The 20,933-nt window shown below is 46.3% G+C and overlaps 1 protein-coding gene across 2 annotated transcripts in view; it reads left to right on the top strand.

The window, feature by feature from the left end:
• The window catches only part of MDGA2 (MAM domain containing glycosylphosphatidylinositol anchor 2), a 396,877-nt gene that overhangs the window by 229,045 nt on the left and 146,899 nt on the right, over positions 1-20,933 (top strand). For both annotated transcript variants that reach the window (XM_053382658.1, XM_053382753.1), the window contains exons 5-6: positions 1,195-1,327; positions 14,481-14,750. In XM_053382658.1, coding sequence (XP_053238633.1) covers positions 1,195-1,327; positions 14,481-14,750 — 403 coding nt within the window. The remainder of the gene's footprint in view (positions 1-1,194; positions 1,328-14,480; positions 14,751-20,933) is intronic.

Genomic DNA, 20,933 nt, shown 5'->3' with positions numbered 1-20,933 from the left:
TCCTTTATGTCCAACTTAACAGGCCTCTGGCTCTCCTTGATCATCTGCGACAACACGGCGCCTCCATCTTTTTCCTTCAGATCCTCATGTTCCTCTTTAAACACATCCTCAGATGACTCAAATTCCTTTTCTTGTTTGGCTGTAAGGATTTTTAGATCAATAACAACACTTCCCTGTTCATCTGCAGGAACTTGAATCATATCTTTTCCAGGCTCAGCAACTTTATTTACTGTTGCCTTCATTATTGTGACATTCACAGTCAAAACATCCGCCTGTTCCTGCAGTTTTCCCAGGAGCGAGAAGGTCTTTTCCAGTTCAGCCAGTATTTTTCCACTTACAGCCATTTTTGTAATGTCCTGAACCCCCTCTAGAGGGATTCTAGTTACTTAATGTCTTCCAATTCCCACCCAAAAGCCAAGTTAACTTTTCCTTCTTTATTTTAACAATTTCTTGCCAAATTGTAGCGAATATAACCAGCAAAGTCAGCAAAAACAGAGTTTCCCTTTTCTTCCAACTTTGACAGCTAGTTTGACAGCTGTCAAAGTCTTTATACCTCTTCCGCAGGCTCTCCCACCGATCGCTCCCGGGTCTTGGGGGAGGGGTGAGTTCCGTTCTCAATGTTAGCTCTTATCCTCCACTTAAATTGCCCCAATGTAAAGTTAATTGCTTTTCTCCACAAAGAAGAAAGGTATTCTCACAACCTTAGTAATAAAATCCTTGCTTTACGATGTTTACAAGGCGGGTAGGCGGACTTCCTTTTAACACCTTGCCCGTTCGTGCCTAATTCCCAAAGATAAAATTTCCCTTTTAAGTCCAATTACCGTGTTACTCACGGGTCATTACTTTTAATCCGAATGTTCAAAGGAAGAAGTTAGCGCTCTCCGTCCAAGGCATGCGGCTTCACTCAGCAGGGGAAGCAGTCGAACTCACAGCACCACGCCGCTCTCCGTCCCCCGTTCCAGAGCCTTTAAAAAGGCTCCTTTGCGGGTCGGGGGGGCGCAAATGGTGCCCGCCGAGTCACCAAGTCCACAGGCTTCAGCGCCTGTGGTTTCTAGGGGTCCCCGCATCGCCGCCGCGGCAGAACCCGACCCCTGTTGAGCCGATTCCCTCCGGAGCTCGGAGGGAATCCGCCATTAGACGATGGCGCCAACCCGGAAGTCCCACACTCACAATTGTTTCTCCTGCTGCCAACAGGGTGAAACCAAGATCCTGAAGCTCAAGAACCTCCGGCCGCAGGATTATGCCAACTACAGCTGCATCGCTTCGGTCAGGAACGTCTGCAACATCTCCGACAAAATGGTGTCCTTCCGGCTTTCCAACAAAACAGGTATTTCACAATCCCCTGTTCTCATTTCTGTTGTCGGTCAGTAGGAGACCTCTCACCAAGCCCACTCACTTTTGGGGGGGGCGGGGAGCTCAGTGATTAGTGCTACCGACACATTTCCACCCACCATGTTTCCATACTGTGCACAGTTGCTCCCATACAGATTTACAGTCGTACCTTGCTTCACAAACACCTTGCGAGTCAAACGTTTTGGCTCCCGAACGCCGCAAAACGGGAAGTGAGTGTTTCGGTTTGCGAACATTCTTTGGAACCCAAAGGTCCGACGCGGCTTCTGGTTGGCTTACAGGAGCTTCCTGCAGCCAATCAAAAGCTGTGCCTTGGTTTCCAAGCATTTTGGAAGTCAAACGGACTTCCGAAATCCAGGCAGGGCTGGATTTTTTTCTGTGCGCTGCTCCGGTTCACCAGAAGCAGCTTAGTCATGCTGGCCACATGACCTGGAAGCTGTACGCCGGCTCCCTCAGCCAATAATGCGAGATGAGCGCCGCAACCCCAGAGTCGGTCACAACTGGACCTAACGGTCAGGGGTACCTTTACCTTTATGCTTTGATTTCTATCCTCATTGCATCCTCTTCCCTCCTGTTAACCGTTCTTCAGATTTCATACGGACAGCAACCGCCGGCCAGCCCCATTTGATGCTCTAGCACACAGAAAGTCTCTGGGGTGTGACGGAGAAGCAAGGTTGAGACCACATGGAGACATCCATCTTGAGTGCAGGATATTCCGATTGGTGCATCACCCCCCATCCTTCGGGCTGTTTGCCTGAATCCAGCCTGGATTAATTTATGCAAAACGCCTTCCTTGGGAGAGGTGGGCTGCCAGAGGCTTTTGGTGGATCACCAGCCAAACACGGCTGCCTCTGCTTTCCTCTGCAATCCCCCCCCCACAAAAAAAATCCCTTCCTTGTTCCAAGTAAAGAGCAGCTACTAATTTTGAGCTGATGTTTGGTGGGATGCGATTTTGCAGGGAATGTCAAAACATTTTGGAGGACAGCAGACTCCAGGATGAATAATATCAATGTTGCCGAGGCACAGAGCACTCCTAAATAAGGGAGCTGCCAGCAGCAGCCTTAATGAGACTCCTGCTTTGTGTCTGGGATAAGAATTGGGGCCCCTTTGCATCTGGGTTCTTGGATCTCACTGGGTTCCTTCCTTTATTTTTGCATGGAGAAAAGGAACCCCCCCCCAATTTTTTTAATTCATTTTATAACACAAATAAACAACACAAACAGAAAAACAAACAATACAAACAAATTCTTGTCTTATCCTTATTTTTTCTAAACATGGTTAGGTGGGCTTCCCCAAGTCCCTCCTATCTGGTTTTCATTTTACCTCATCTTTAGCAGTTTACATATATCATAATTTCTAACCATTTTTTATCACGCTTACTTTAACCATAAAATTTTTATCACTTACAAATAATACTATTTTAAAATACACTATCTTCTACTTCTAACCCTACAGCCTATAGCCACTTCCAAAGCTATTCTAATATTTAAATATTAAGGAAACTCTTGGACAATGTACAGTAGTACCTCGCGTTACATAACCCTCTGGTAAACTTCAGGATGCAAACACAGCAAACCCAGAAGTATTTTTCCGGGTTTCGCCACACGCGCATGTGCAGAAGTGCTCTACCGTGTTGCACGCATGCGCAGAAGCAGTCCTCAGGTTGCGGAAACCTCGGGATCCGACCGGACCTCTGGAACGAATCCCGTCCGCAACCGGAGGTAGCACTGTACTGCCTGGGAGCGAATAGTCAAGTGTTTCCATTATGCAGCATATAGAAGAACAAGCCCTGCTGAGGCAGAGTCAGCATGGCTTCTGCGAGGTCAAATCCTGCCTCGCAAACCTAGCAGAGTCCTTTGAGAGTCTCAACAAGCATATTGATAGAGATGATCCATTGGACATCGCGTACTCCCACTTTGAAGAAGCTTTCGACAAAGTACCTCACCAAAGACTCCCGAGTAAGCTTAGCAGTCAAAGCAGACGTCCTCTTGTGAATGAGGAATTGGGAAGCAAAGGGTAGGAATTAATGGACGGTTCTCTGAATGGGGGGATGTAGAAAGTTGAGTGTCCCAAGAATGTGTTGGGGGACCAGGGGTCAGCCACTGGGAGAACAGGATGTTGGACAAGATAGGCCATTGGTCTGACCCAGGGGTCAGCAAACCTTTTCAGCATGGGGCTGGCCCACTGTCCCTCAGACCTTGTGGGGGGCCGGACTATAGAGTGGTACCTCGGGTTAAGTACTTAATTCGTTCCGGAGGTCCGTTCTTGCCGCGCCGCCGGAGCCCGATTTCTGTTCTTATCCTGAAGCACTATTTCTGGGTTAGCAGTGTCTGTAACCTGAAGCATATGTAACCTGAAGCGTATGTAACCTGAGGTACCACTGTATTTTGAAAAAAATAAAATAAAATATGAACGAATTCCTATGCCCCACAATTAACCCAGAGATGCGTTTTAAATAAAAGGACACATTCTACTCATGTAAGAACACGCTGATTCCCGGACCGTCCGTGGGCCAGATTGAGAAGGCGATTGGGCCAGATCTGGCCCCCGGACCTTAGTTTGCCTACCCATGGTCTGATCCATCAGGCTTTTCTGATGTTCTTAGGAGAAGTGGGCTTCAGAGAAGCCCCTTAACCTCTTGGTGAGCGGGGACTCAAACTCAGAAATCCTGCTGGGGGAGGAAGTCAAACTGGTTGCACAAATTTAGGTCAGGGGTGCATCCCAGGGGCTGGTGAGACTGTCGCATATGGTCTCAGCAATGACCAGACACCATGATGCAGGAGTCTTCATAAATCATAGCAACATGAATTACTTATTGTGCTCTCTTTATCCTAAATGCACAAAAGATAAGAATTTAATTCCAACTCACCTGTAACCTGGGCAACTTACTGCAACACTGCAATTTTGTTCTTTACGGCTGGTTTTGTTTTATGTGGCTTGCTCGTTTCATGGTTGCTGGAAAACCTGCAGATTTGTAACTATGATGGTATGTTCTGTACTGACGGCGGCTGAGTCCTATGTCAATGGCAAATTGTTACAAATTGTTCACCTGCCTCTTGGCATTCTACCAAACCTGAATCAAGCTTTTGCTTGATTTCCTGTAGGGAAAACCAGATCTGTCAATCAATTTCCTCCCCGTTAGAATTTCTCCCTGAGCATCCCGGTTCCCAGTGATCAAATCGGGTGGGAACGGCCCCGTTGCCTGAACAATCTGCTCCTGATCTGCATGATTTGTTCGGAGGTCTTCTGGGCATGCACAGTTTGCCGCAGCTTTCCATTTGGGTCTCTCCACTTCCCCCTTCGAAGTGGCTGAAGCACATGAGTGCATTGTGCGCTCCTGATTAAAGCTGGCGTATCCATGCTCACTCTTGCGCAGTGGAAACCACTAAGGGGGAGAAAGGAGAATTGAAATTAATCTTACCATTTTTCAACAGGTGGGGTGCAGCAGGTGGCAGAAACAAGGAATGGAACAGGAACAAAAGCGGGTGCAGACACCTGCTCACCCGCCAGCATTTTCAAAAATGGCCCCAATCCTCTTTTAAAGCCTTCCAAGTTGGCGGCCATTGCTGCCTCCTAGGGAGCAAGTTCCATAGTTTTAAATATGCGCCGTGTGAAGAAGGACTTTCTTCTCTTCTCCTCAGCGTACATCCCTGTAGTTCTCCAGCCAAGTAATGTGTATAAAAATGCTGATATTGGGGTAAATTGTGCATCTAAATGCCCATATTACTGAAAATAACATACAAGAATGCACTGTATTAGGGGAAATTGCTTTGCAAGGCTGTGTGCATTAGGCAAACTTGCATACTAATGTGTTCGTGAAGGGAAGTGCACACTAAAAGCCTGATGAATTTTCAGGGGAACTTCTTCTTTTTAAATTGCAAAGCAACGTGGAACTGAAGTTTAGACCAGAAAAATGAGAAACTGGACCTGGCAGATTCAGGAACTCTTAAATCCTCACCACACCTGAGATATTTGAGCTGTGTGACAGAATAGACTTTTGTCATTATCATCAAGAGAATATATGCAGGTGGGGAAAACATTCGGTAAGGAAGGAGTGTCTGAATGCTTTGCTCAGCCTGTTGACAAAGGTGAGATGACTCTGTTTGTGGGCCTGGAGCCAACACTATTCTCAGGCTCAGAGATTTATGCCTGCACTGGGGAGTCAGCTCTGAAAAAACTCTGTCTCCAGTGTCCGTTTAATATCACAAAGCGATCATGACAACCGCCTCCCAGAAAGCAGCTGATGGTCAAATAATGTAAAATCCACACCATTCACTGGGGATGGTGGTGGAATTAATTTTATTCCAGCATCCATTTCCTGCTGATATCCCTGCTTTATGGAATTTGTAAAACTGGGATTGTCTTTTGGAGATTTTATCTATGGGAAAAAAACCACTAGTCACCAGTATTTGAAAATTGGAAATTGTGAAGGGGGGGGCGGAACTTAGAGGTCCTTAGCCCAATGACCAGAATATAAGGAAAGCTTGCAGGATCAGGCCAATGGGCATCTTCTTTGCAGTGGTGGAGGAAGGGGCCGGGGGGGGGGTCTGACCCAGGTGCCATCTCTGAGGGGGTGACAAGAAGGTATGTAGCGGTGCTGCGCATGCGCTGCCAGGTGGTTTGCCCTGCCCCGCTGCAGCCACGAGCAGAGGATCCTGCCGCCATCCGCACAGTGCATGCGCGGCAGTGTCATACGTAGTGGCGCCATGCCTGCACTGTATGTAGTGGCACAGCACATGCACTGTACGTAGCGGTGCTGCGCATGTGCCACTGGGCGGTTTGCCCCGCCCCTCTGGGCAATTTGCCCCGCCCCTCGACACCCCGCACCAGGTGCCGGCGACCCTTCCTTTTCCCCTGCTTCTTTGCGTCTCCTGAAAGCCAATTTTCCCAGTGCAACCTGGCCACCAGCTGGCCGGGTTCCTAATTGACGGGTCGTCTGCCTTAATCAGAAGCAAACAATTAAGCCAATGCCTCAGCTCCACATGTGTTCATCAGGAAGGCATCAGACGCAATGGAGGTTTACAGCATTACCCAGAAATGTACCATATTTTTCGCTCTATAAGATGCACCAGACCACAAGACGCACCTAGTTTTTGGAGGAGGAAAACAAGAAAAAAATATTCTGAATCTCAGAAGCCAGAACAGCAAGAGGGATCGCTGTGCAGTGAAAGCAGCAATCCCTCTTGCTGTTCTGGCTTCTGTGATAGCTGCACAGCCTGCATTCGCTCCATAAGACGCACACACATTTCCCCTTACTTTTTAGGAGGGGAAAAGTGAGTCTTATAGAGCAAAAAATACGGTAATTGGGTGCACTTAAACCCACCTAATTCACCGGCCGCTTGATTTTATCTGTGGGGCTTGACTGTACATCACCTGAGTCATCGTGCTCCTCCTCTCAGAGGCAGACGCCTTTCTCTCTCAAGCACCGCCGAGACTCGTGGACAGCCAATGAAGCTGAACATTGGAAAATTCAGGACGGATTCAAGAAAGTGGTTCTTCACTCAGTGCACAGTTAAGCGGTGGAACTCCCTGCCACAGGAGGCCGTCATGGAACCGAGATGGCATTAAAAGAGGATTAGACAAATTCATGGAGGAGGAGAGGGCTATCGATGGCTCTTAACCAGGGTGGCTCCACTCTGCCTCCACAGCTGGAGGCGGTGATGTTTCTGAATACCAGTTGCTGGAAACCATAGAAGGGGAGAGGGCTCATGTGCTTGACTCCTGTGTGCCGGTTTCCCACAGGCATCTGGTTGGGCCACTCTGATGGCTGTTCTAAGGGTGGGTGCCATGGCACCAAAGGCCCGGTTCCTCTAGTGTGCAGAACAGCTCCACAGACCTCCCAAGGAGCCACAATAAATAACAACGTTGTTGTTGGCCTACATCTGTCTTGGGAGGCAATGGAGCTTGCCTCTGGGGGTGAAGTCAAACCACTGTGTGAGCAGCACTGGAGTGACCTGTCAGGTGTGTGTGCAGGAGCCAGGCCCTGTGACCAATAGGACTTTGCGGGACTGGGGCCTTCCTAAGTTTGTTCTGGAGAGGCAAGACTCACAGGTGAGGCCGCTTGGTAACTCACAGCACCTGGTGGCAAGAGCTGGGAAGGGATATAAGGTCCCCATTTCCCTTCGGCTCTTTGCCACAGCAACAGGCTTCCTGCCTTGCTGCATTTGGCTTCTTGCTTCCTGATCCTTGAACCTCTGCTTCTTGATCCTCGGACCCCTGACTTTGGGACTCCTTGCTTCTTGATTCTCGGACCCTTGGCTTCTTGACTCCCTGCTCTCTGACCCTCAGACTCTTGGCTTCCTGGCTTCTGGACCCCGTTCCCACTCCCATCCCGCCATCTTGCCCCCTGTCCTGACGTCCCCTGCTGGGACATGATTGCAGCGGAAGTGAGTCTCCGCGCCACGCTGTGCTGGTTCAGCACCGCTCGTGGGGATTCGCCGAGCAGGCGGCTTGGTTTGGGGGCGGCTCGTGGGCTGGTTAAACGACCCCCATGGGCTGCTTGTGGCCCATGGGCCTTAGGTTGCTGTTCTAGTCCAATGCTTTGACTACTATGCTACATAGGCTATGCCAGGGGCCAGCAAACTTTTTCAGCAAAGGGCCAGTCCACTGTCCCTCAGACCTTGTGGGGGGCATGACTATATTTTGCTAAATGAAATGAACAAATTCCTATACTCCACAAATAACCCAGAGTTGCATTTTAAATAAAGGGACACATTTTACTCATGTAAAAGCACCAGGCACGCCCCACAAATAACCCAGAGATGCATTTTAAATAAAAGCACACATTCTACTCATGTAAAACCACGCTGATTCCCGGACCGTCCGTGGGCCAGATTGAAAAGGTGATTGGGCCTCATCCGGCCCCTGGGCCTTAGTTTGCCTACCCATGGGCTATACTCTTCCTCCTTGTTCAGAGGCAGCAGGGCTTCCGATGATCTGCTGGGTCGAAGTCAGGCAGTGTTGATGACCTCCCTGGCCCCTGCCAGCCCTGCGATGCTCAGCCGCTGCTCCGGCGATGACTTCATGCTCATTTTGCGAAGGCATGGCGGGTGGATTAAGCCCACCTCTCGACTGAGATTTCAGCGGCCCTCGTGGCGAAGAGCACAATGCGGATGTTAGATGCTGATGGGTTGCTTAAGGAAGGATGATCCCCTGCAATCTGCCTGCCTTAGCGGTGTGGCGCTGTGTAATGAAATCATGTCATAAGCTGCCCTTTTATCTTCTCTCCTAAGGTCCAAGCTAAAAAGGTTGCCTCGGCTCTTAATCTCGCCATTAAGTGTCGGGCTGTTTTGTCTAATGCCTTTTTTAGAGAGAGAGTGAGAGAGTGGGGGGAGAGAAATTCTTTTCAATGTCAACATATTAAGGAATTATCTGGGTTGAGGAGTGTATGCATGTCTCTGTGTGCGCGTTACAATATATAAATTATTCCTTTAGCAGGCAGAACAACAACTTGCCTCGCTCCGAGGATGCCTGTAATCCCCCGATAAGGAAAACAGCCCCTCTAATAAGCAGAACGGAGTGATAAAATAGGGTGGCTTCACGGCAGAGGCTTGAAATAGCAAATTACCCATGGCCAACAAGCAATAAGTCAGGGGTCAGCAACCTTTTTCAGCTGTGGGCCGGTCCACCATCCCTCAGAGCATGTGGGGGCCGGACTATATTTTGGAGAGAAAAAATGAACCAATTCCTATGCCCCACAAACAACCCAGAGATGCATTTTAAATAAAAGCACACATTCTACTCATGCAAAAACACCGGGCAGGCCCCACAAATAACCCAGAGATGCATTTTAAGTAAAAGCACACATTCTACTCATGTAAAAACAGGCTGGATTGAGAAGGCGATTGGGCCACATCCGGCCCCCGGGCCTTAGGTTGCCTATCCCTGCAATAAGGGAAAGAGGGATAGTTGGCAGTGTCTGGAAGGGGACAGTGGGCACAGCCCATTTCTGGAATGACAGATCAGGTCCATAGCCTATTTATTTCAGTATCCCATTCCCATGGCAACTCTCCCCTCCTGTGGTTTTCAAGGCTAGCAGCCACCGAGAGACCTCTCATCCTCCATTAATTTGTCTAATCCTCTTTTAAAGCCATCGAAGCTGGTGGCCATCAGACGTGCCAGGTTCTGCCTCCATTTTGTGGGTGTCCGGAGCATGTGCATGAGATCACACGGCAGGGGAAGGTGCTGTGGGAGCCGCCATGGCCACAGGGATGCCCGACGGAGCCTGTCCTGGCTATGGGAGAGCCTGACGGGGCCCGTTGCGGCCTTTGGGGGGGTCTGGCAGGTAAGACAGCGGGTGGCAGCAGTGGGAGAAGGCCAGGCACTCACAGCCAACATTTTGTGGGTGCCCAGGCCCCCACCCAGAGGGTGCCAGGTGTGGCCGTCACTGCCTTCTAGATGAATGAGTTCCGCAGGTAAACTCTGCACAGGTAAAGGAGGATTTGCTTTTACATTTATTTCGGTGAGGTGTTTCTGTCTGCTTCCTCTGTAGGCTGGGCAGGTGAAGAGGGACCCAGGAAACTGAGGCCACACCCACACCAGGTGTTTAATAATAATAATATAATATTTTATTGTTTCTTTTTTTTATTGAACAATTTTTAATATAACAAAAACAAAACATACATAAACAAACATCAGACAATAATAAAACATAAAAACAAGTACCATTTCATAACCCAATTTGTAAACCTTACTTCCTCGACCTCCCCTTACTTCCCGTTTCTGTATTCCAAATTCTTACAGTTATTCAGCGAAATCTTGCCTTATTTTATTATAAATTTATAATATTCACCCTTATTCTCTTTATCATAACCCTTACTGATAGTAACCATTTATTTTAGTCCAACATCATTCTAACTGTCACCAATTTTATAATGTTTCTTTAAATACTCCTTAAACTTTTTCCATTCTTCTTCCGCCGCTTCTCTTCCCTGGTCTCGGATTCTGCTCGTCATCTCCGCCAAATTCATATAGTCCATCACCTTCATCTGCCATTCTTCCAGTGTGGGTAGATCCTGTGTCTTCCAGTACTTTGCAATGAGTATTCTAGCTGCTGTTGTATATTTTATTGTTTCTACCCTGCCCATCTGGCTGGGTCTCTCCAGCCACTCTGGGTGGCTTTCAACAAAATATTAGAAATAAAAAGTGGTCTGGTGCCATTTCCAGAGGTCCTCTGGGCTTCCCCCAAAGGCTTTGGGGAGCTACACTTTGTTCAGGGTGCTGAGAACTGTTAGGAGACCTCTATTCCCCTCACAGCGCTATAGTTCCCAGAGTTCACTTTGGAGAGAGACTGATTTATCGGAATCTCCGCTACGACCGAGCGACTCTTCCGGTCGAGTCCTTCAACGTGATTAACGACCTGAGCCTTTGATGAGGCTCCAAGCACGTTCCCCCATTACGCAGAGTATCCATCACGCAGGGAAGGAGCCGAGATAGTATGAGCTACATTGCAAAGAGCTTTTTATTTCTAACTACACAGACAGAAAAGGAATAAACATGCTCTCTCTGTGAAAGCAGAGAACAACTAAAACAAAGGAACAGGAAACCAGTAAACATCACATCCGTCTCCTGTCTTCCATGAGACTTCCAATAGCCTGTAAAGTCTGGAATGTAAACAGAGTCCTGTGACTCCAAGCAACTGCACAGTGGCACAAATAGAAACTAACATGATTTATGTTAATAATAATAATAATAATAATAATAATAATAATAATAATAATAAATTATATTTGCAAATACAACACACCAAACAACGAAGTGAACTGCATCATATAAACAGTCATAAAGGAGAATAAAAATACAAGATGGAAAAAAAACAATTAAGCTAAGAAGAACAAAAATGCATTGCGTTGTGGGATACAAGGTTCATATATATGCAAAACATATCAAGCATTCATAAATGCCACCAGATAAAATCACATTTACTTCATTGATTTATTGCATTTCTTCCCACTTCTTCCTGCAAAGAGCCAGAGGTGGCGTATGTGGTTCTCCCCGCCCTTATTTAATTCCCCACGACCCCAATTCCCCTGGGAGGAAGGCGAGGCTGAGAGGTGGTGACTGATCTCAGGGTCACATCCAGCGAGCCTCTTGGCCAAGTGGGGGACTTGAACCCGGGTGTTTGATGTATACAAAACTGAAAGGAGATACCTATTTGCTATTTAGTTTATTGCATTTCTAGATCACTTCCCCGCACCCCAAGGAGCTCAAAGTGGGAATTTGAACCCTGGTCTCTCCTGGGCCCTAGTCCAACAATAGAAATATTTAGTATTTTAGTTTTCTATGAATTAAGGAATGCTTCATTCCGGATTGTTTTATTTGCTGTTTTAATGGGCAGCGAACATCTCATGCATTCCAAAGAAAGCCAAAAGTGTTTTCACTGAGGGAAGCTCCAGTAGGGTTGCCATACATCTGGAATTTCCCAGACACACCCAGAATACTGTATTGGAAGCAGTGTCTGGGTGAAAATTTGCAAAATGTCTGGCAAAATCCGGCAAGCCATGTTGACAGTGGCACGTTTTACAAAAAAAATAGCTCAGAATAGCTACTGTGGGAAGAGGTTTCTGGTTGACAGAGCATGACGCTCTTAATCTCAGGCTTGTGAGTCCATGTTGGACAAAATATTCCTGCATCGTAAGGGGTTGGACTAGATGACCCTTGTGGTCCCTTCCAATTCTACAAATCTATGATTCTAGGAATAGGTGGGCCATTGGCCTCATCCAGCAGACTCTTCTTTCTTTTTAAGTTTTTATTTATACTTTTCAAATTTATCCGTTTCACTGATTTTACAATCATTTTAACATTTCAAAGTTTGACTTCCTTCCTCCTCTTTCTGCAGTTCCTTAAATTTATTTTTCAATATCTTCTGCATATCCAAATTCATTTAATTATCTCCTTGAAATATAAACTCTTATGAAACTGCAAGTTATTCCCATAATCCTACCTATGTTTTTTTTATCTGTTTGCAATTTATCTGCAAATATTCAACAAGCCATTTCCATTCTTTTATTAAAAGTTTGTTATCTTGATTTCCTATTCTTCCAGTAAGTTTTGCCATTTCTGCATATTCCATAAGTTTTTGTATCCATTTTTCCTTTGCTAGGACTTCTGCTTCTTTCCATTTCTGGACGAGAAGCATTCTTGCTGCTGTAGTCGCATATATAAATCAATTTCTATGCGATTTAGCTCGTTCTGTCCCTATAATTCCCAAAATTCTTCTGATATTCTTTTTTGTTTTTTACCAACAACCAAAACACAAACAGTGAAACCCCCAGGTGGCTGATACATTGTGTATACATAATCAATAATAACATATTCAAATCAACCATATGTACAGTTCTATATACATTAACACTCCTCCCTCCACAAGGTTTATTTAACTTTTAACATTTTAATTGCCGCAAGTTGTTCAAACGTACCCAAATATTCAATATCTTCTCAAACCAATATTTGTTTTGTTTTGGGTTTTTGTTTTTTTTGAAAAGTTATGAATGATTTACCGTATTTTTCGCCCTATAGGACACACTTTTTCCCCTCCAAAAATGAAGGGGAAATGTGTGTGTGTCCTATGGGGCGAATGCAGGCTTTCGCTGAAGCCTGGAGAGCGAGAGGGGTCGGTGCGCACTGACCCCTCTCGCTCTCCAGGCTTCAGGAAGCTATCCGCAAGCCTCTCGCACCCGGGGCTTGAGGGCAGCAGCCTGCAGCCCGAAGCACAGGGCGAGCTGCAGAGCCCGGCCCGTGCTTCGGGCAGATGTCCACAAGCCTCACGCGCCCGGCGGGAGGTCCCGCCGGGCGCGCGAGGCTTGGGGGCGGCAGCCTGCAGCCCGAAGCACGGGGCGAGCTGCGGAGCCCGCCCCATGCTTCGGGCAGTTGTCGGCAAGCCTTGCGCACCGGGCTTGCAAGGCTTGCAGGCAGCAGCCTGTTCTGGGGGATGGGGTCGGGGGAAGCTCGGGCTTCCCCCGTGCCAGCCCTCTGCCTGGGGGGGAAATAAATTTCTTTTTCTTTATTTCCCCACAAAAAAAACTAGGTGCGTCCTATGGGGCGGTGCGTCCTATGGGGCGAAAAATACGGTAATAGATAAGGACCAAGCAGGTTTTCTCACTGACCTTAAACCCTTTCATTTTGTGTATCTTCACAGTTAGATATTCTAAAATTATAATATTATTCAGTTTTCCCCTTAATTGGTTCACCCCTAGCTCGTCTGTGTTTTTCCAGTTACTCACTATAGCCTGTCTGTCTGCAATTACCATCAATTTTACCCATTTACATTCCTCTTTTGTTTTTAACTCGGTGCTACTCAGGCTAATAAGAACCATTAATTTAGATATTTCCACCTTCCTACCCACAATTCCCGATATTTCTACACCAATCTGTTTCCAAAATTAATTAACTAACGGACAACCCCACCACATATGACTGTATGTTCCCATCACTCCACATTTCCTCCATCAATTCTTACTTCCAGATTTTATAATATGATATAAGCTTACAGGTGTATAATACCATTTTTGTACCAACTCCAACCCTAGTTCCTGGATTATTCTAGAGGTTGCAATAAAGGGTGGTTGCCTAAAGAGTCTTTCCCAATCTTCATCTTTGTCTAATAACACCTTATACAGTTTTGAAACTATTTTGGCCCTATCTGTGCTATAGGTAAAGGGATCCCTGACCATTAGGTCCAGTCGCGGACAACTCTGGGGTTGCGGTGCTCATCTCGCTTTATTGGCCAAGGGAGCCGGCGTACAGCTTCCAGGTCATGTGGCCAGCATGACTAAGCCGCTTCTGGTGAACCAGAGCAGCGCACGGAAACGCCATTTACCTTCCCACCAGAGCGGTACCTATTTATCTACGTGCACTGGTATGCTTTCGAACTGCTAGGTTGGCAGGAGCAGTGACCGAGCAACGGGAGCTCACCCCATCTTGGGGATTCGAACCGCCAACCTTCTGATCGGCAAGCCCTAGGCTCTGTGGTTTAACCCACAACGCCACCCGCGTCCCATCTGTCCTATACCCTTTCACTAATTCTTCTAAGGGTGTAATAATTTCCCCCCACATTTTTTAACTTCTTCTTGCTTTATCATCCTTCTTGGCGGTGACCTCGAACCCTGACCGACTTGGTCCTCTTTCCACAGCATCTCCCTCGATCAAGCTCTTGGTGGACGACCCCATCGTGGTGAATCCTGGGGAGGCCATCACCTTGGTGTGCGTCACAACAGGCGGGGAGCCCCTCCCCACCCTCACCTGGGTCCGGTCGGTGGGGGCCCTGCCTGAGAAGACGGTCCTGAAGGGAGGGACGCTGACCATCCCGGCCATCACCTCCGATGACGACGGCACCTACAGCTGCATCGCCAACAACAATGTGGGGAACCCAGCAAAGAAGTCCACCAACATCATCGTCCGAGGTAAGAGCCGCCGGCCACCTTCTGTGGCAATGAGAGTGGGTCTTCTTTGCCTGTGTGGTTTTGAATTGGCGTGAGATCTGGGTCTCCATGCCTCTGATGGAGGCGGTTCAAATCCCGGCGAACCGCACAACTCTTTAGGGTTGAAACATTTGGTGGAAGACTTACTGGCTGGAAGGTGCAGATTCATGCAAAGTGCATCTGTGTGGGGCTACTCTTGAGGTGGGTCCAGCTAGTGCAGAACATGGAGGCTCAATGGCCTCTGGGGGCAAAATGCCACAGGATATAGCACCTTTAGCATAGCTGTCAACTTTTCCCTTTTCTTGCGAGGAATCCTATTCGGAATAAGGGAATTTCCCTTTAAAAAAGGGAAACGTTGACAGCTATGCTTTGTAGGCTGTTGGGAGCCGCCCAGAGTGGCTGGGAAAACCCATCCAGATGGGGGGGGGTATAAATCATAGAGTCATAGAATCATAGAGTTGGAAGAGACCACAAGGGCCATCGAGTCCAACCCCCTGCCAAGCAGGAAACACCATCAGAGCACTCCTGACATATGGTTGTCAAGCCTCTGCTTAAAGACCTCCAAAGAAGGAGACTCCACCACACTCCTTGGCAGCAAATTCCACTGTCGAACAGCTCTTACTGTCAGGAAGTTCTTCCTAATGTTTAGGTGGAATCTTCTTTCTTGTAGTTTGGATCCATTGCTCCGTGTCCGCTTCTCTGGAGCAGCAGAAAACAACCTTTCTCCCTCCTCTATGTGACATCCTTTTATATATTTGAACATGGCTATCATATCACCCCTTAACCTCCTCTTCTCCAGGCTAAACATACCCAGCTCCCTTAGCCGTTCCTCATAAGGCATCGTTTCCAGGCCTTTGACCATTTTGGTTGCCCTCCTCTGGACACGTTCCAGTTTGTCAATGTCCTTCTTGAACTGTGGTGCCCAGAACTGGACACAGTACTCCAGGTGAGGTCTGACCAGAGCAGAATACAGTGGCACTATTACTTCCCTTGATCTAGATGCTATACTCCTATTGATGCAGCCCAGAATTGCATTGGCTTTTTTAGCTGCCGCGTCACACTGTTGGCTCATGTCAAGTTTGTGGTCAACCAAGACTCCTAGATCCTTTTCACATGTAGTGCTCTCAAGCCAGGTGTCCCCCATCTTGTATTTGTGCCTCTCATTTTTTTTGCCCAAGTGCAATACTTTACATTTCTCCCTGTTAAAATTCATTATTTTCATTCATTATTATTATTATTATTATTTGCACTGGCTGCCGCTCTGTTGGTAGGCTTCAAGGTTTGGGTAGAAACGTATGTGGAAGACCTTATGTTTATTTATTTGTTCTGGGGTGTGTGTTTTTTAGAGCATTTGTGCCCCACTGTTCAACTATAAGGGCTCCTAGAGTGACTTACAAACAGGCAAAATAAGGCAATAATAATAATAATAATTTATTATTTATACCCCGCCCATCTGGCTGGGTTTCTCCAGCCACTCTGGGCAGCTTCCAACAGAACACTAAAATACAATAACCTGTTTAACATTAAAAGCTTCCCTGAACAGGGCTGCCTTCGGATGTCTTCTAAATGTCAGGTAGTTGTTTATCTCTTTGACATCTGGTGGGAGGGCGTTCCACAGGGCAGGCGCCACCACCAAGAAGGCCCTCTACCTGGTTCCTTGTAACTTGGCTTCTCGCAGGGAGGGAACCACCAGAAGGCCCTTGGCGCTGGACCTTAGTGTCCGGGCAGAACGATGGGGGTGGAGACAATCCTTCAGGGATACCTGTAGGCTTACAATGATCACAATCAGGGCTTTTCTTCAGCTGGAACTCTCTGGGACTCAGTTCTGGCCCCTCTCAGGTGGGCAGCATTGCCGTTATAAGAGAACAAGGGAGGCGTTCATGGAGAGTTCCAGCACCTCTTTTTCTAGAAAAATAGCACTTGTGGTGGTGGTGGTAGTAGTAGTAGTAGTAGTAGTAGTAAGCCGAAGGCATGGCACACAAGGGAATAGGGACAGGGAGAGAGGAGGAAAATAAAAATCGGACTTCCGGCATCAATTTCTAAACAGTTCTTTTTTTTTAAAGATATTTATTAGAGTTTAACAGATACAGAAAAAAGAAAAACACACAATAAAAGGTTACAAAGTTACAAAAGTGAATAAAAAAAGAAAAAAATACATTAAAAAAAACACCCACAGTACATCAAAACATTAAAAAAAGAAAAAAGAAAAACATTTAATAGGCAAAAACATTTAAAAAAGAAAAAAGAAAAAAAAACCCAGTATTTTCATGTCCTTATCTTTCATTTACTTATTTCCTTGACTTCCTCACACCTCCCTTTTTTGTATTCTAGTTCAATTAGTTATTTCAGCAAGTCCTTTCCCTCTTTCTCAAATTTAGTCCCATAATTTGTCTTAACACGATTTAACTTTGCATTTTACTCCTTTACCCATTATCAATCTATACTTACTTAATTCTTTATAACATTTCTTCTAAAGCCATATGACTTCTTTCCAGCATCCTTCTAACATTCATTAATTTTACAGTATTTCTGTAAATATACTTTAAATTTTTTCCAATCTTCTTCCACCGAAATTTCTAAACAGTTCTTATTCTGACCAGCTGGGACAATTTGGGGCAGGAGGTGGCTGGTGGAGCAGGGCCTCCAGCAAAGCTGATGCAGTGAGCCTTCTCCTTATTATCTATCCCACCAAGACAGTCTGATAGAATGTGTTTACACATGGGACAAAAGATTCCTGCACTGCAGGGGGTTGGACTCGATTCTATGATTCCATGTTTGTGTGTTTATATCTGTCCTATCTCAGGACCAGGTAACTGGAGAAACCAGCTGATTGATTTCTTCTTCTCCTTGGGGGGGGCGTGTCCCCAAAATACCCGAGGCCTTCTCCACAGAGCAGGGCTTTGAACGTGGCTGCCCATGTTCTGTGGCGCCGTATCACAGCGTCCAGATATCACAGGTGCTTTCTGGAAACAGCTGAAGACATTTTTTTTGCTTCCAACAAGCTTTCTCATTGGGATGAAAAGGTCTCTGTCTGAGGAGTTCATTTTATACCGTTTCCTGACCTAACTTCAGTTATTTTTAGTGCCGTTCTTTCGAAACAACAACTATTTTTAGCATGGCACACATGTAGAAGGTAATTCAGGAAGAAATAGTTGTGCTATTCTTAAAGTGTCTTTGCATTGGGGACAGATGTCAGCTCCTGCCTGTTGACGGAGGAGACAGGCCATTGCCCCAGAGTTCTGCTAGCGCCCAGGATGGTCCTTTAGGACAACTGCTGCCTCTCCAACCAAGCTTCACACTTGGCATTTCATCTAGGGCTGCCATTCCTCCTCTTTTTCCAGGACGAAGAATATGCACAAGTGAGAAACCACACAGGGACTTCCTGAATTTTGAGTGATGGCTACATCTCTCTCAGGGTCCTTTGCGTATCTCCCACCATAATTGCAGAGGTCCAGATTGGTAATAGATCTTGCTGGCAAGCAGAGAGATGGAGAGCGGTGATGTCAGCCTCTGAGATATAGTGGATTTTGTGGGTATGTGATGCGCCATCCATCAGTTTGCTTCAGGTGTTTTGTAAAGACATATCTTTATTCCCAGGTTTTCCCTGGCCCATAAGATCGGAGCCTTTTATCACTGAATTCCTATTTTTATCATACTTTTTAAAAAAGAAAAAAATGCACATCTGTTTTTATGATACTGCTTTCTCGACTTCATGTTGTATTTCTGTTTTTAAACAGTAGGTGGTTAATATAAAGATAGAGGGTGTTAGACTTGTTCAACCATGGAAGCTCTGAGCTCATATTCCCCGTCCCCACCTTATTCAAGGGACCCATCACAGCACTCCAAGGGCCTCCAATAAAGGACAGGACCCATAAAATTAATGTGTGGAGAGGTGGCTGATCAGGGAAGGAAGGGACATACAGTGGCAAGGGAGTGGGTGGCCTCAATCCGACAGAAAAACTGGTGTCTGGACGTCAAAAGAAATGGCAAATCACATTTGATGGGTGGGGATGCAGTAAAGATTGGTGGGGAGATGGCTGAAGCATTTATTTCCTGCCAGGCCTTTGGTTTTTCATTATCTGGGCCCTTCTCCTGTGGGTGGCATGCTTTCATCCTGCCTTTTAAAAACATGAATGTGTTTTGGATTTTTTTATACTGCTTTTAATGCACGTCTTCCATATTTATTGCTGTAAGTTGCTTTGAATTTCAGTGGTACCTTGGTACTCAAATGGCTTGGTACTCAAACAACTTGGAACCCAAACACTGCAAACCCCGAAGTAAGTGTTCCTGGTTTGCGAATGTTTTTCAGAAGACAAACATGCTCCGTTTTGAGTGTTACGCTTCCATTTTGAGTGTTACGCTGAGGTCTGTCTGTTTTTGCTATTTATTCTGCGTTTTTGTAGCTCTTTTTTGTTTTGTTTTTGTGACTGTGTGGAACCCAGTTCAGCTACTGATCGATGGATTCTGTGACTGCAGTACATTATCGCTTTCATTTTATGGATCCATAAATAGTAAAATCCATGTTCAATTGCTGTTTTAGGGGTTGTTTTTAAAAGTCTGGAATGGATTAATCTGTTTTGCATTACTTTCTATGGGAAAGCGCGCCTTGGTTTTGGAATGCTTTGGTTTTGGAATGGACTTCCAGAATGGATTAAGTCTGAGAACCAAGGTACCTCTGTACTTTTGCAAATTAAGAAAAAGGTGACTGATAAGTTGTTGTTTTTTAGAATCATAGAATTGTAGGGATCCCAAGGGTCATCCCAAGGGTCATGGAGAAGAGGAGGCTAAGGGGTGATATGATAGCCATGTTCAAATATATAAAAGGATGTCACATAGAGGAGGGAGAAAGGTTGTTTTCTGCTGCTCCAGAGAAGCGGACACGGAGCAATGGATCCAAACTGCAGGAAAGAAGATTCCACCTAAACATTAGGAAGAACTTCCTGACAGTAAGAGCTGTTCGGCGGTGGAATTTGCTGCCAAGGAGTGTGGTGGAGTCTCCTTCTTTGGAGATCTTTAAGCAGAGGCTTGACAACCATATGTCAGGAGTGCTCTGATGGTGTTTCCTGCTTGGCAGGGGGTTGGACTCGATGGCCCTTGTGGTCTCTTCCAACTCTATGATTCTATGATCTAGTAGAATGCATGGAGGATTGGGGGCGGGAATCTAGCCTCTGTTTAAAAACCTCCAATGAAGGAGACTCCATCACTTCCTGGAGGAATCTGTTGCACTGTCAAACAGCTCAGGGTGTCTCTCTCTCAGTGTGTGGTTAGGACACCTCCATTCTTCCATCAGAATAAGTTTTCTCAAAAGTAGGGGTGGGAGGGAAATTTGATTCCATCTGCGTTTAATATAATAATAATAATAATAATAATAATAATAATAATAATAATAATTTATTATTTATAACCCGCCCATCTGGCTGATTTTCCCCAGCCACCCTGGGCGGCTCCCAATCACATGTTAAAAACAATACAGCATTAAATATTAAAAACTTCCCTAAACAGGGCTGCCTTCAGATGTCTTTTAAAAATAGGATAACTGCTTATTTCCTTGACATGTGATGGGAGGGCGTTCCACAGGGTGGGTGCCACTACCGAGAAGGCCCTCTGCCTGGTTCCCTGTAACTTGGCTTCTAGCAGTGAGGGAACTGCCAGAAGGACCTCAGCGCTGGACCTCAGTGTCCGGGTAGAACGATGGGGGTGGAGACGCTCCTTCAGGTCTACTGGGCCTTTGAGGCCGTTTAGGGCTTTCAAGGTCAGCACCAACACTTTGAATTGTGCTCGGAAACCTACTGGAGATCTCTCAGGACTGGTGTTATGTGGTCTGGGTGGCCGCTCCCAGTCACCAGTCTAGGTGCCGCATTCTGGATTAATTGTAGTTTCCGGGTCACCTTCAAAGGTAACCCCACATAGAGTTTAAAGGTGACACTTCCCAATTTGCAACTAAAAACATTACTGATAACTCTTGTGGCGAGCCGGTTGCTTTGTGTTGGCTGCTTAGCGCCAATGTGGCACATTAATCTGCCCAAACCGAGTAGTTCATATAAACCGTGTTTTCTCTCTCTCTTTCTGTAATCCAATAGGGCAATAACACTAGAACACAGCCTCGTTCACAATGGGGGCTTTTAATAAGAACCAGAGATTAATCATAATAGCCTCGGAGGGCTT

Source organism: Podarcis raffonei, chromosome 1 (assembly GCF_027172205.1).
Source record: "Podarcis raffonei isolate rPodRaf1 chromosome 1, rPodRaf1.pri, whole genome shotgun sequence".
Lineage (NCBI taxonomy): Eukaryota > Metazoa > Chordata > Lepidosauria > Squamata > Lacertidae > Podarcis > Podarcis raffonei.
This window is presented reverse-complemented; position numbering and strand designations above follow the sequence as displayed.